Source organism: Microcaecilia unicolor, chromosome 4 (assembly GCF_901765095.1).
Source record: "Microcaecilia unicolor chromosome 4, aMicUni1.1, whole genome shotgun sequence".
Taxonomy (NCBI): domain Eukaryota; kingdom Metazoa; phylum Chordata; class Amphibia; order Gymnophiona; family Siphonopidae; genus Microcaecilia; species Microcaecilia unicolor.
In genome coordinates this window covers 63719374-63731616 of record NC_044034.1, presented here as the reverse complement: position 1 = coordinate 63731616, position 12243 = coordinate 63719374, and the positions used below count along the sequence as shown (strand labels likewise).

At 44.0% G+C, this 12243-nt stretch overlaps 1 protein-coding gene across 1 annotated transcript in view; it reads right to left on the bottom strand.

Moving 5' to 3' along the window:
• Nucleotides 1-12243, bottom strand: part of ZMYM2 (zinc finger MYM-type containing 2) — a 552630-nt gene that overhangs the window by 131831 nt on the left and 408556 nt on the right. Inside the window, exons 16-17 of the mRNA XM_030202393.1 lie at nt 8493-8628; nt 8246-8361 (exon numbers count right to left, since the gene is read on the bottom strand). Of these exons, the coding sequence (XP_030058253.1) occupies nt 8246-8361; nt 8493-8628 (252 nt within the window). The remainder of the gene's footprint in view (nt 1-8245; nt 8362-8492; nt 8629-12243) is intronic.

Here is a 12243-nt window from a genome sequence, read left to right as displayed (position 1 = left end):
TAAAAGACAATGCTCCATTTTCATTGGGTAACTAATCTTTGTCAGATTCAATATAAAGATTAAAACTTTAGTCCAGAACTCTTGTGCTGAGGGACAGGACCATCAAACATGATACATATCCCCCTCCCCTCCACATTGATGCCAGCACAAGGCCGACCCCCCCCCCCCCTTAAACATTCTAGCTAATCTTTTGGGAGTGTAATACCAGCAATGAAGTATCTTGTACCCATTCTCTACCAAGGAACTGGACACCGATACCTTAAGCAGGGATTGGCACACCTTTTCCCACTCTGTGTAACCGTAAGATACACCCAATGCCTTTTCCCACTTGTGTATAGTAGATAACCGGTGTAGTCTGCTGAAGCAGTGCCTTATATATTCTCGATATCCCCCCCTTCCTTTCCAATTGCGTTTCTACTAAATTTAATTCCCCCTTTGCTCGTCTAAGGATGAAGTCTCGCAATTGGCGATATTGAAATGCATTGGATGAGGGTATCCCATATTCTCAAATGACACTGGTTTCCCATGTGTTTTTAGATGTTTTTGTTTTTAACCTTGTTTTATGTTTTTGATATATTTGAATTGTATGATTCCATTTCTATATTTGTATTTATATATGCATAAGACTGCACACATTTTGTTATATTTTGTTTGATTTTAGACCCCTGAAGAAGGCCGGTTGGCCGAAACACGGACCGTGTAGGGTCCTAATAAACTTCTTTGGTGTTCTTACTCTTTATGGTTTTTATCTAGTCTATTTTGGTTTTCCTTCCGCTCTCTTTGTTGTCTTATGTGTTTTTTGTGGGAGACTTGGACCTTCTTTTTGTTGGTACAAATGTAGATAACCAGAGGTTCAATCACCATTGCAAATAGAAGATGGGATAAAGCACAACCCTGTTGAGTTAACCGATACAGGGGGAACCGAGGGGAGTGACTACCATTTACACATACAGCTGCCCTGGGCCCCTTATATAAAAGATGTAGCCAATGAAGGAAACTTCCCTAAATGTCCATCTTTTCCACTACTGCAAATAAGGGCCAATGCACCCTTTCAAACGCCTTCTCGGCATCTAATGATAGTAAGCACATGGGAGTTTTCGAGAAGTGAGCGTACTGGATAAGGTGAAGCACTCAACGGATGTTGGCGCCCTTGAACAAACCCCGCCTGATCCTCCTGCACTAAAAGTGGACGGTAATATTGCAAATGAGAGGCCAATATCTTGGTGAAAATCTTATAGTCCACCCCCAGTAAGGAGATCGGCCTATAGGAGCCACAAAGCTGTGGGTCTTTGCCCGGTTTAGGCAGGACTGTGATAAGGGCCATATTCCAGGTCTCCGGAAGTGTCTGTGCCTCCTGCAGTGAATTAAACACCCTCAACAATAGAGGAGCCAAGAGCCCACTGAAAGTCTTATAAAACTTATTCGTAAAGCTATCCGGCCCCAGAGACTTGGAAGGAGCCAAAGCCTTAATTGCTTCTAAGATTTCATCAAGCTCAACAGGTCTAGATAGTCTTTGTTGGGCCCCAACTAGTAACCTCGGTAAACAGATCTGACCTAAGAAAGCCGATATATCCTCCTTTGATGGGTTGTCGGGAGTACAGAGTTTAGTATAAAAATGCTGAAACATTGATTGCAACTCCACTGGATCTGAGGTTACTACCTTTTTGATGCTGCTTTTAACTCCTAACCCTTAGTCACTTGTTCAGAACTCTTATTTTTATCATCCTCACTTTAATAATCCCTTATCTCTTGTTTGTCCTGTTTGTCTGTCCAAATTAGATTGTAAGCTGTGTTGAGCAGGGACTGTCTCTTCGTGTTCAAGTGTACAGCGCTGCGTACGTCTAGTAGTGCTTTAGAAATGATAAGTAGTAGTAGTAGTAGTTATTACGCCACTACCATCCCTCAGATGCGAGATCTGTGTTTTACTCGCCTGCTTTTTCAACTTGTGGGCTAAAAGTCTACTTGCTTTGTTCCCAAATTCAAAATGCGTCTGTCGGACCCTCTGCAGCTGCTCCGAGATATCGGCTAGTTGCAGCTCATATAACTCCTGATGGAGTTTATGTGCTTGGTCTAGTAACTGTTGCAGAATAGAGCCCGAGAGGTAAGCCCTTCTGAGTGTCTCCACCCCCTCCAAGCAAAGAGTTTTCTGCTTGCTGTTTTTCTTTGCGCACATGAGCCTTTAAGGCAATAAGGTGCCCTCGCATAACCGCTTTAAACTCCTCCCACAACCCTACCGTTGAAACCTCCCCATTATCATTTAATTGTATATATTCTTTAATCCAGCGCCCCAGTTGTTGGACATTTGTCACCTCAGAGAGCAGAGCGTCATCCAGGTGCCAATATGTGGTAGTTGTTGATCGGCTCTGAGGACGAAGACAAAGAATAACCGGATTGTGGTCTGACCATGTGCGTGACGCTATTTGCTGAAAGAGATGCAGGGAAGTATTGAAGCATCTCCTAACCAAAAATCTATACAGGAATAAGAGCGATGAACCGGAGAGAAGTACGTGTATTCTCTCTGTATAGGGTTCGCGTGACGCCAAAAATCAATCAGGTACCATCTAGTCAAAAATGCGTGAAGCATTGAACGACCCTGTTGGGCATATTGTATTTTTGGAGTTGAGTTATCCAACCGGGGGTTGAATGTAAGATTAAAATCCCCCTCAATTATCATCGACCCCTCCCCATGTGCCAGCAATAGCTGATCCAACTGATGAAAAAATTCCTTATGATCCGTATTAGGGCCATAGACATTTACTATAGTGTATCTATGTGTCCCCACTGAAACCACTATTAATATAAACCAACCTCCTATATCTCGAATGATTTTTTCAATATGTCAAGGATGAGAGTCATTAAACGCTATCAAAACCCTGTCTTACCCCCCATACGATTAGATGCAAAATATATATAGGGGTATTTATGATGCTGACGCAGGCGTTCATGCTGTGGCTTGAGATGTGTCTCTTGAATCAAGGCTATGTCCACCTTTAAGCGGACCAGCTCCCGAAATAGCAGCTGGCGCTTCATATACACATTTAGGCCCCTAACATTAAGGAGCATTAATTTCAGAGCTGACATCTTGACAATTTTCTCACCCCACTTGGACCACTCCTACCCCCCTCCACTCCCATCCCAATTCCACCTCCCCCTTCCTCCATTCAACCTCCATTTCAATCCCTCCCGTACCCATACAGAACCCCATGCCCCATATCCTACCACCCCTTTTCTTAACATTTCCCCTCATTTTCCATAAATTTTCCCCCTCCCTCCCCCCCACCCTATCCAACCCCTGCTAAACCATAGCAATCCATCCATTACAGAATAGGTGCTTTAAGAGAGGAGAGTGACCCTACAACATCCCCAAACATCAACCGGCCCCTTTCCAGCCTTAACAATCAAACCATTTCCTTCATATATAACAAAGAACAAAACACCCAATCAAGGGTCCCTGTCAATGTCCATGCAAGGTATACCCACCTAATCTTCTCCAGGCCCTTCTTCAGTTGAGGTGGCCGGCTGATTGCTGTCGCTGCAAACGCTTGTGCCCCACTCGCTGCCACTTCGGGCGAGATCTCAGGGCAGACTCAGATCGGGACTCTCCAGACGGCCTTGGTGTTGCTGGCAGGTCTCCCTCTGGTACGACCTCTCACGCCTCCGAAACAGATGCATTTTCCCATCTTCGTAGAACACCAAAGCAAAGGGGTGTCTCCACCTGTACCGGATGCCCATATCGCGAAGTTTGAAGGTAACCAGTTTTAGTTCAGCCCGCCTTTTCAAAGTGGCAGATGCTAAGTCTTGATATATCTCCACATTATATGTGTCCTATTTGAAATCATCAGCTTGATGTGCTGCTCGCATAACCCGGTCCTTCAATTTGAAGTCTTGGAAACAAGCTATAATGTCTTTGGAAAGGTTTTTCCTTTGTGGTCCCATGGCTCGGTGGGATCTTTCCAGAATTACCTTCTCCAGGGCAATGGGTGAGTCCGAATCTGACAGCAGCGCACTAACCACTCGTTGAACCACTGATTCACTATCTTGGTAAGTTGGGGTTTCCGGGATGCCTTGGAACTGTAAATTTTTGCGTCTGCTCCGATTCTCTAAATCTTCCAGCTTATCAGCCATTTGCTGTTATCCTATGCGGACATCTGTAAGCTGCCGATCCAAAGATCCCATACCCTCTGAGTGCTCGTCGAGCCGGCCTTCTACTTCTTCCACTCTATGGCCCAGTTCCTTTATTTCGCCCCTCAAGTCAGCCCCCAGTGTAGCCAATTCAGATCGAACCACCTTCAGGTCCGATCGGATTTCTTGTAGCCAAGAACGCAGCTCTGGGAAGCCTCCTACCTCAGGGTCAGCCCGATCCTGTGTCGAGAACAGATCCCCTGAAGATGAGCCTCCAACAGGTCCTGCTCCTCTGCGGTCTCTCCCTGTTGCACTGCCATGTGCTTTTTACCTGAGCTACTAGCAAAAGCAAATTGAGAGAGGCTGACCGACTCAGCCCGTTTCTGCATTGCCTCGTCCAGCCACTCACCCTCAGATCTTTCTTGGCACCTCGATTCAACCCAAACCGAGCGCCGGTAACCGGGGAATTATAACTTAAAGCTGCAGGTTATCGGGAGCTTGGCTATTAGGCAGCCATACTTCCCGGTGACGTCACTTCCTCCCTTTTGTTGTCAGCAAATTGAATTACCTCACTAGTTACTCCCATCTCTAGGTCATTTATAAATATGTTAAAAAGCAGCAGTCCCACCACAGACCCCTGAGGAACAACACTAACTACCCTTTTCCATTGAGAATATTGACCATGTAACCCTACTCTCTGTTTTCTATCTTTTAACCAGTTTTTAATACACAATAGGACACTACCTCCTATCCCATGACTCTCCAGTTTCTTCTGGAGTCTTTCATGAGGTACTTTGTCAAACACGTTTTGAAAATCCAGATACACAGTGTCAACCGGCTCACCTTTATCCACATGTTTGTTCACCCCTTCAAAGAAGTGTAATAGATTGGTGAGGCAAGATTTCCCTTCACTAAATCCATGTTGGCTTTGTCTCATTAATCCATGCTTTCGAATATGCTCTGTAATTTTTTTTTTTATAATAGTCTCTACCATTTTGCCTGGCACCAACATCAGGCTCACCGGTCTATAATTTCCTGGATCTCCTCTGGAACCTTTTTTAAAAAATCTGCGTTACATTGGCCACCCTCCAATCTTCCGGTACCACAACCAATTTTAAAATAAATTGTATATTACTAACAATAGTTACTCAAGTTCATTTTTCAGTTCTATCAGTTCTCTGGGATGAATATCATCCGGTCCAGGAGATTTGCTACTCTTCCATTTGTAGAACTGCCCCATTACATCCTCCAGGTTTATACATCAACCCCAGCATCCTGTTTCTAACAGTGGCCAATCCAGTTCACAAGTACCTGGCAAGATCCCCAAAAAGTACAATAGATTTTATGTTGCTTATCCTAGGAATAAGTAGTGGATTTTCCCCAAGTTCATTTGAGGGGGTCTTGGAGAGGGAAACTACCAGATCGTGGTGGGGGTGAGAACGGGGGAAGCTGCTGGACCTGTATGGTTGAAAGGGGAGCTGTTGACTCACAAGTGCTGGGGGGGGGGGGGTTGAGAGAGAAGAGCTGAAGAATTGGGGGGGGGGGGGTGGGCGAGTGATGGGAAAGCTGCTGGACTTCAGGGGTGGTTAAGCGAGAGGCCAGCTGCCAGACTGCAGGCAGGTGAGAGGTTTAAGAGAGGGGGAGCTGCTGGAGAAGGGGGGTTGAGAGAAAAGGAGAGATGTTGCACCTGGAAGTGGAGGCAGAAAAGAGGGAGGGAGAGAGAGATGTTGGACCTGGGGAAGAGGGCAAGAAGAGAGGAGAGATGTTATACCCGAAGATGAGGAGAGGGAGGGAGGGAGAGGGAGATGTTGGACCTGGGGCAGAAGGTAGGAGGGTAGAGGAAGGAGAGCACAAGGTAACTGATTCGGAGGCAGGGAAGAGATGCTGGACCCAGCTGCAGAGAGAGGGAAGAGTAAGAAGAGATGTTGGACTGGAGGCAGAGGGGTAGGAGGAGGGATGGAAGATGTTGAACCTGGAGGTGGAATATAAGGAGACTGGAGGGAATGTTGGATATAGATGGGGAGAGGTGAATCAAAGGTTCATGAAAGAAATGTGGGGGAGGGGGGTGTTCTATAGGTATATGAGGACATAGGGAGGTGGAGGGAAGATGTTGAATGTGGAGAGTAAACGGGGAGAAGTTGGACATGAGGAGAGATGGAGAAGAGTACAGATGCTAGATATAGGGAGAGATCAGGAGAGTGCAAATGGACACATGGGAGGTAGGTATTGGGAGGCAGGAGATTCTGAACATCAGATGATATAGGAGATGGAAGGAAGATACTGAACATGGGGAGGGGTATATGAAGATGGAGGGGAAATGCTAGACATGGGAAACACAGGGATATTTTGAACACAGGGGCACAGAGATAGAAGGGAGATGTTGGACACTGGGAAGCATATGGAGAGGGATATAGGAAGATAGAGTAAATAGGAGATGCTAGTTTTGGTTTTGGATTTAGCTTTGACCTTTCTCAGTAGTAGATCAATGTGAGATACATTCAGATATATTAGGTACAATTTATGCATAGTACAAAAAAGTAAACTGTACTTTTTTTCCTAAGTGATGATAGGATTTTACAAAGAAATTTTAATATCAGCAAAAGAAGCTAATTTAAATATTGTTAGATATATTTTTATGGACTCTGAAGTGCTGCGCAAAAGAATTATCTTAAAAACCCTTTGCTGATAGGCTTGTCTATTGAAAGAAAACATGGGAGGAAGGCTGGAGAGGAGACAGCATCGATGGTATTATCTTGGGGCGGGATCTAGGGTGGAGTTGGGGGTGGTTAGGAGTGTGGAGCTTGGGCAACCCCAAACAAAAATGTGCTCCACTGCCCTTGACTGTATGACTTCGTAGTTGATTTTTGTTTGTGACATTTATAAATATCACTTGGTTGGCACTTCTTTGGTCGTTGCCCTTTTTTGTTGTTTTTTTTTCTCCTCACTATGAGGACCATGGCATCACTCTCTTGAATGTTACACAATATCCTGGCTACCAGAGGACTGAAGGATAAATATATATGGGCTACTAGTTTCAAGCCTTCTGTCATGGCATTGTGCATTATTCTGTTCTTAGGACTTCTGGAACACAAGTGAGGCAATTTAATTTCGGTGGATGCAAAAGGGCCCATCTGGGTGTTCCCCATTTTAGGAACACCATAATTATCACTTTGGCATTGAGAGACCATTCATGTGGTTGAAAGCTTAGTTTGTCTAACTGATTCTACTCTGGGTAAACATGTTGCTACTAGGAATGTTCCTATTGTTAATGCCTGATCACAAATTCTGTTTTATGGAAGATAAAAAGAGAGGTACAAGATTGACCTATTACATACTAGGCAACTTGACTGTGTCTGCCTTAGATGAGGTTTTTTTTTTTAAGCAGATAGGCAAGCACTTTCACTGCACTGCACACTGCTCTTAGCACCAATTAATACAAATTTTTTTTTTCTTAGCTAGCACCCTTGTATATGCTTAACAACAGAGATGGGCCCACATCTTATACTGGAAACATTTGTTTTAATAAAACAGTGATGCTGAGGCTGATGGTAGGGAAGAACTCAACAGTTTGGAAGATTATATCCACCAATGGAGTATGGTTAATAGCCCGCTGAAGATGCTTGGAAGGTGGCAACTACAACAATTTTCTGCATGCTACTGTTCAATTTCTGAGAAACTGGACACTGTTCAATAGACTTTGGATTCTATCGTGTGGTAACAATTCTGCTCTTTCAGTGTTCCATAATGCTCTTATGGACAATAAAGTTTCAGCTGTACAGATAGTGAACTTGGGGTAAATTTATTAAAATTCCTAACTTCTCCAGATTGTGACAGCACGGCCAGTTAAGCAATGGAAAAAGTAGAAGATCTGAATTCCTGTTTCTGAAGATGTGTTGCCACCAGTACTAGGAACGCCACAAAGACTTGAGGTACTGTAGAAAGGTCAAATATATGCAGTGTTAACAATGAACTGTGCCTGTAGAAGCAATATTCTCAGATTAAAATGAGGTGAATCAGGCTGAACCAAATGAGATAGAAGAAGTCTTCAAGGGTTCACAAACAAAACAACTTCAAAGTAACACATCCAAACAAAATAAGAAAAGCCATCCCTAACCAAACTTACTGGAACAGGAACTGCTGTAGGAATAGGAATGTTCTGACTATACATGTGTACTGGCACTGGTACATACACAGGTACAGGAATAGGCACTGGGACATACTGTGTTGTCATATCTTCATCTACAATGACAAAAATATTAAGAAAAACCACATTTAAAATGAGGACAACCTTGCAACTTGATAATGAAAAATCATGTTTTCCTGGTACAAATAAATTTTAAACTAGCAAGGATAAAGTATTGACACTATACCTGTCTGACAAGATTTTGTCTGCACATGAGGTTTACAGTAAGTAGCTTTTGTCATTGACAAAGGTTTGCAAAGTACAGCCTTATTCTTCATATCTTTAGTAGGTATTGGGGATGAAGGTGGACCAGAGTTAATACCCTACAGAATAAGCAAACAGAATATTACATGTTAACAAAAAATAGTTCTTGGTTTGAAAATAAGCAGTGACAAATATTCCAACAATTTCCTTCAAAAACCTATCACAATAGCCTATATTTCCTTTTTTTAATATATAGTAACATAGTACTTGAGAGCAGATAAAAGACTTGCATAGTCCATCCAGTCAGCCCATTATCATTCATGATTGAAATAACAATCCAATAGTATTAACATTCTACTTGTTAAATTCCACTTTAACATATCTTCCCCATCCCCAATGAGATACACAGCACAAGCACTCATAGTATGACACATGTGGTACACATCCTTGATACTGATCCATCCATCCCATTTTTAGGGCTCAGACCATAAAAGTCTACCCAGCACTGGCCCTTCTTCCAACTACTGGAAATGGTATCAAAAGCCACTTCTGCCCATCCTGATCTGTCCTGCCTTATACAAGAGACAGACCGTAGAATGTCCGGAACTGGCCTCACTTCTCCACTGCTGGATTTGCAATCTATGTACCACTCCCGCCCAGCATAAATGAACTCATAGTTGTTGATGTGTTAAGTTTTGTTTTTATACTAACCTCTTTCAATTTAGGGACCCTTTGTGTCTCACACATTTTTTTGAATTTTGTCACCTATTTTGACTTCATTCACATCATAGGCAAAAAACCCTCCATCCTCCATTAATTATTCATTATAATTTTTAATAGCAAAACTTATCTGTATGGCCGTGGCACATTGATAACGCTGAGCAGCTGAGCAACAAGTACAGATAAGTTTTGCAATTAAAAGATACATACCAATAAAAATTGAGTTAAAATGAATAATTAATGGAGGATGGAGTTTTTTTGCCTATGATGAGAATGTATGCTTCTTGATACAGAAGGCTAATTGCCACATCAAGTAGGAGCTTCCCTTCTGGGGCTTTTTCCTCCATGTTTTCCATTTTTACATACTCTTATTTCTCTACGCTGGATAAGAGCATGATGTATGTAGTCAGATATTAAAAGCTGTAATAAAGTAGTGATTTTCTGAAGGGGACTATATAGTTGGATGATATAAGGAGTATCCTCTCCAGCTCATATTATACGAAGTAGTATACTATGACATACTTTTTGTTATTTGAATATTTTTACTGCTGTAATTGCCTATTGCTCATGTCTGATCTATTCATAGTGTACACCGCCTTGAGTGAATTCCTTCAAGAAGGCAGTAAATAAATCCTAATAAATAAAATATCCAGTTCAAAAGGGCTACCACGCATGGGTGGGGGGTGGGGAGGGGAGCAAAATTCCCCGGGCCTGGCCTCCAAGGAGGGCCTGGCACCAGGCCTTCGGAAAGCACCGATAATCACCGCAGATACAGGATCAAAACTTTTTACCGCCCCGCGGGAACGGTAAAAAGTTTTGTTCCTGCAGTAAAAAAAATCTGTTCCTCCACGCACATCTCACCTACAGGATCCTGTAGCTTCCAGCGATTCACAGTCAGAGGCCATCTCTGTGGCCTTCCTTCTGCCGCGTTCCACCCTCTCTACTGCAACTTCCTGTATAGCTCAAATTGCTGCCGGCTGCACTACCCTCCTCTCTTCCTTCCCGTTCACATTAATTGATTTGATTTGCTTACTTTATTTATTTTTTGTCTATTAGATTGTAAGCTCCTTGAGCAGGGACTGTCTTTCTTCTATGTTTGTGCAGCGCTGCGTACGCCTTGTAGCGCTATAGAAATGCTAAATAGTAGTAGTAGTAGTAGTAGTAAGTGAGGAGAGAAAAGCAGAAGTGGCAAGGAAGATCAGCAGGGAGGAGGAAGGGAGGGGAGAAAAGCAGCAGTGGCCAGGGGGAGAGCAGCGGTGGTGGGGTAACAATGACGGAGAGGGGAGGGGAGAGACCTGAAGGTTTTTTCCCCAGGCCCAGCTTTGTCTCTCAGCGGCCCTGCAGTTCACCACTTTGGGTCCTAACTTCAGCCTGCTAAGTTTATTAATGAGCCTCCTATGAAGAATCATGTCAAAGGATTTGCTGAGATCCAGGTACACTACATCTAACGTAAGTAATCTATCCAATTCTCTGGTCACCCAAAGAAATCAGATTTGTTTGGCACAATTTTCTCTTGCTAAAACTGTGCTGCTTTGAATCTTGTAACCCACTGGATTCCAGGAAGTTCACTATTCTTTTTAGAACCAGAGATTCCATTATTTTTCTAACCACTAAAGTGAGACACTGGCCTGTAGTTTCCAGTTTCTTTGCTGTTACCACTTTTGTGAAGAGGGACCGCATTCGCTCTCCTCCAATCCCATAGAACCTCTCCTTTTTCAAGGATTTATTACACAAATCTTTTAACAAGAACCTACCAGAACCTCTCTGAACTCCCTCAATATCCTGGTAGAGTTCTTGTCCAGTCCCACTGCCTTGTCTATTTTCAGTTTTTCAAGTGGCTAGTAAATACTTTCTTCCATGAATGGTATTGATATCTACTCCATTCCCCATATACATGTTATCCAACTGAGGTCCTGCCCCAGGAATCTGCTTAGCATATCCACTTTTTCCTCATCACTTTCCAAATAGTGGTTCTCTGTATCATTCAGTCTCACAATTCCATTTCTAGTCTTTCTCCTTTTTCCAATATACCTGAAGAGTCTTGTCACCTCTTTACATCTCTAGCCATTTTTTCTTCCACCTGTGCTTTTGCTAGCTGTATTTCTCTTTGCATCTTTGGATTCAAGTTTGAACATCTATAGGGTCACTTGAGGACATTTACTTTCTTTTTGCCATTTTCTCTGTTGCTTTGTACTTAGGATCACTGTCCTGCTAAAATAATAGTCTCCTCCCCAGTACCAGGTATATGACTGAAACAGGTTTTCCTTCAGAATCTGCCATTATTTTGCACCATCCATCTTTCCTCTCAATCTGTACAAGCCTCCCTATCCCTATTACTGCAAAGCACCCCCAATATCACTGCTGCCAGCACCATGCTTTACTGTAGGGCAGGGGCGTATCTGCGTGGGGCCACAGGGGCCTGGGCCCCCGCAGATTTCGCCCTGGCCCCCCTCCCCGTCAACCCTCCCCCGCTGCTTACTTTTGCTGGCGGGGGGCCCCAACCCCCGCCAGCCGAGGTCCGACCCGCAATCTCCATATTTCGTCTTCCTCCGTGGCCATGTGCTTCAAGGAAGTAACGCTGCAGTGCTGATTGGTTGAATCCAGTTCGGGATTCAACCAATCAGCACTGCAGCGTTACTTCCTTGAAGCACATGGCCACGGAGGAAGACGAAATATGGAGATTGCGGGTCGGACCTCGGCTGGCGGGGGTTGGGGCCCCCCGCCAGCAAAAGTAAGCAACGGGGGAGGGTTGACGGCGGGGAGGGGGTGGAGAGAGGCGGCGGGGGGGGGGGGGGGAAAAGGGAGGCAAAAATGTGCCCCCCCTCTCTGGCTCTGGCCCCCCCTACCGCCGGATTCCAGATACGCCCCTGCTGTAGGGATATTAGTGGGATGATGTGCTATATTTTATGTCACACATCACTCAGCAGCAAGGTGTTTGAATGGCACACTAAGCTTCAGCACACAGCATTCTAACACAAGTACAGTGCACTCCATTTAAGTGCACGTCGGATAAG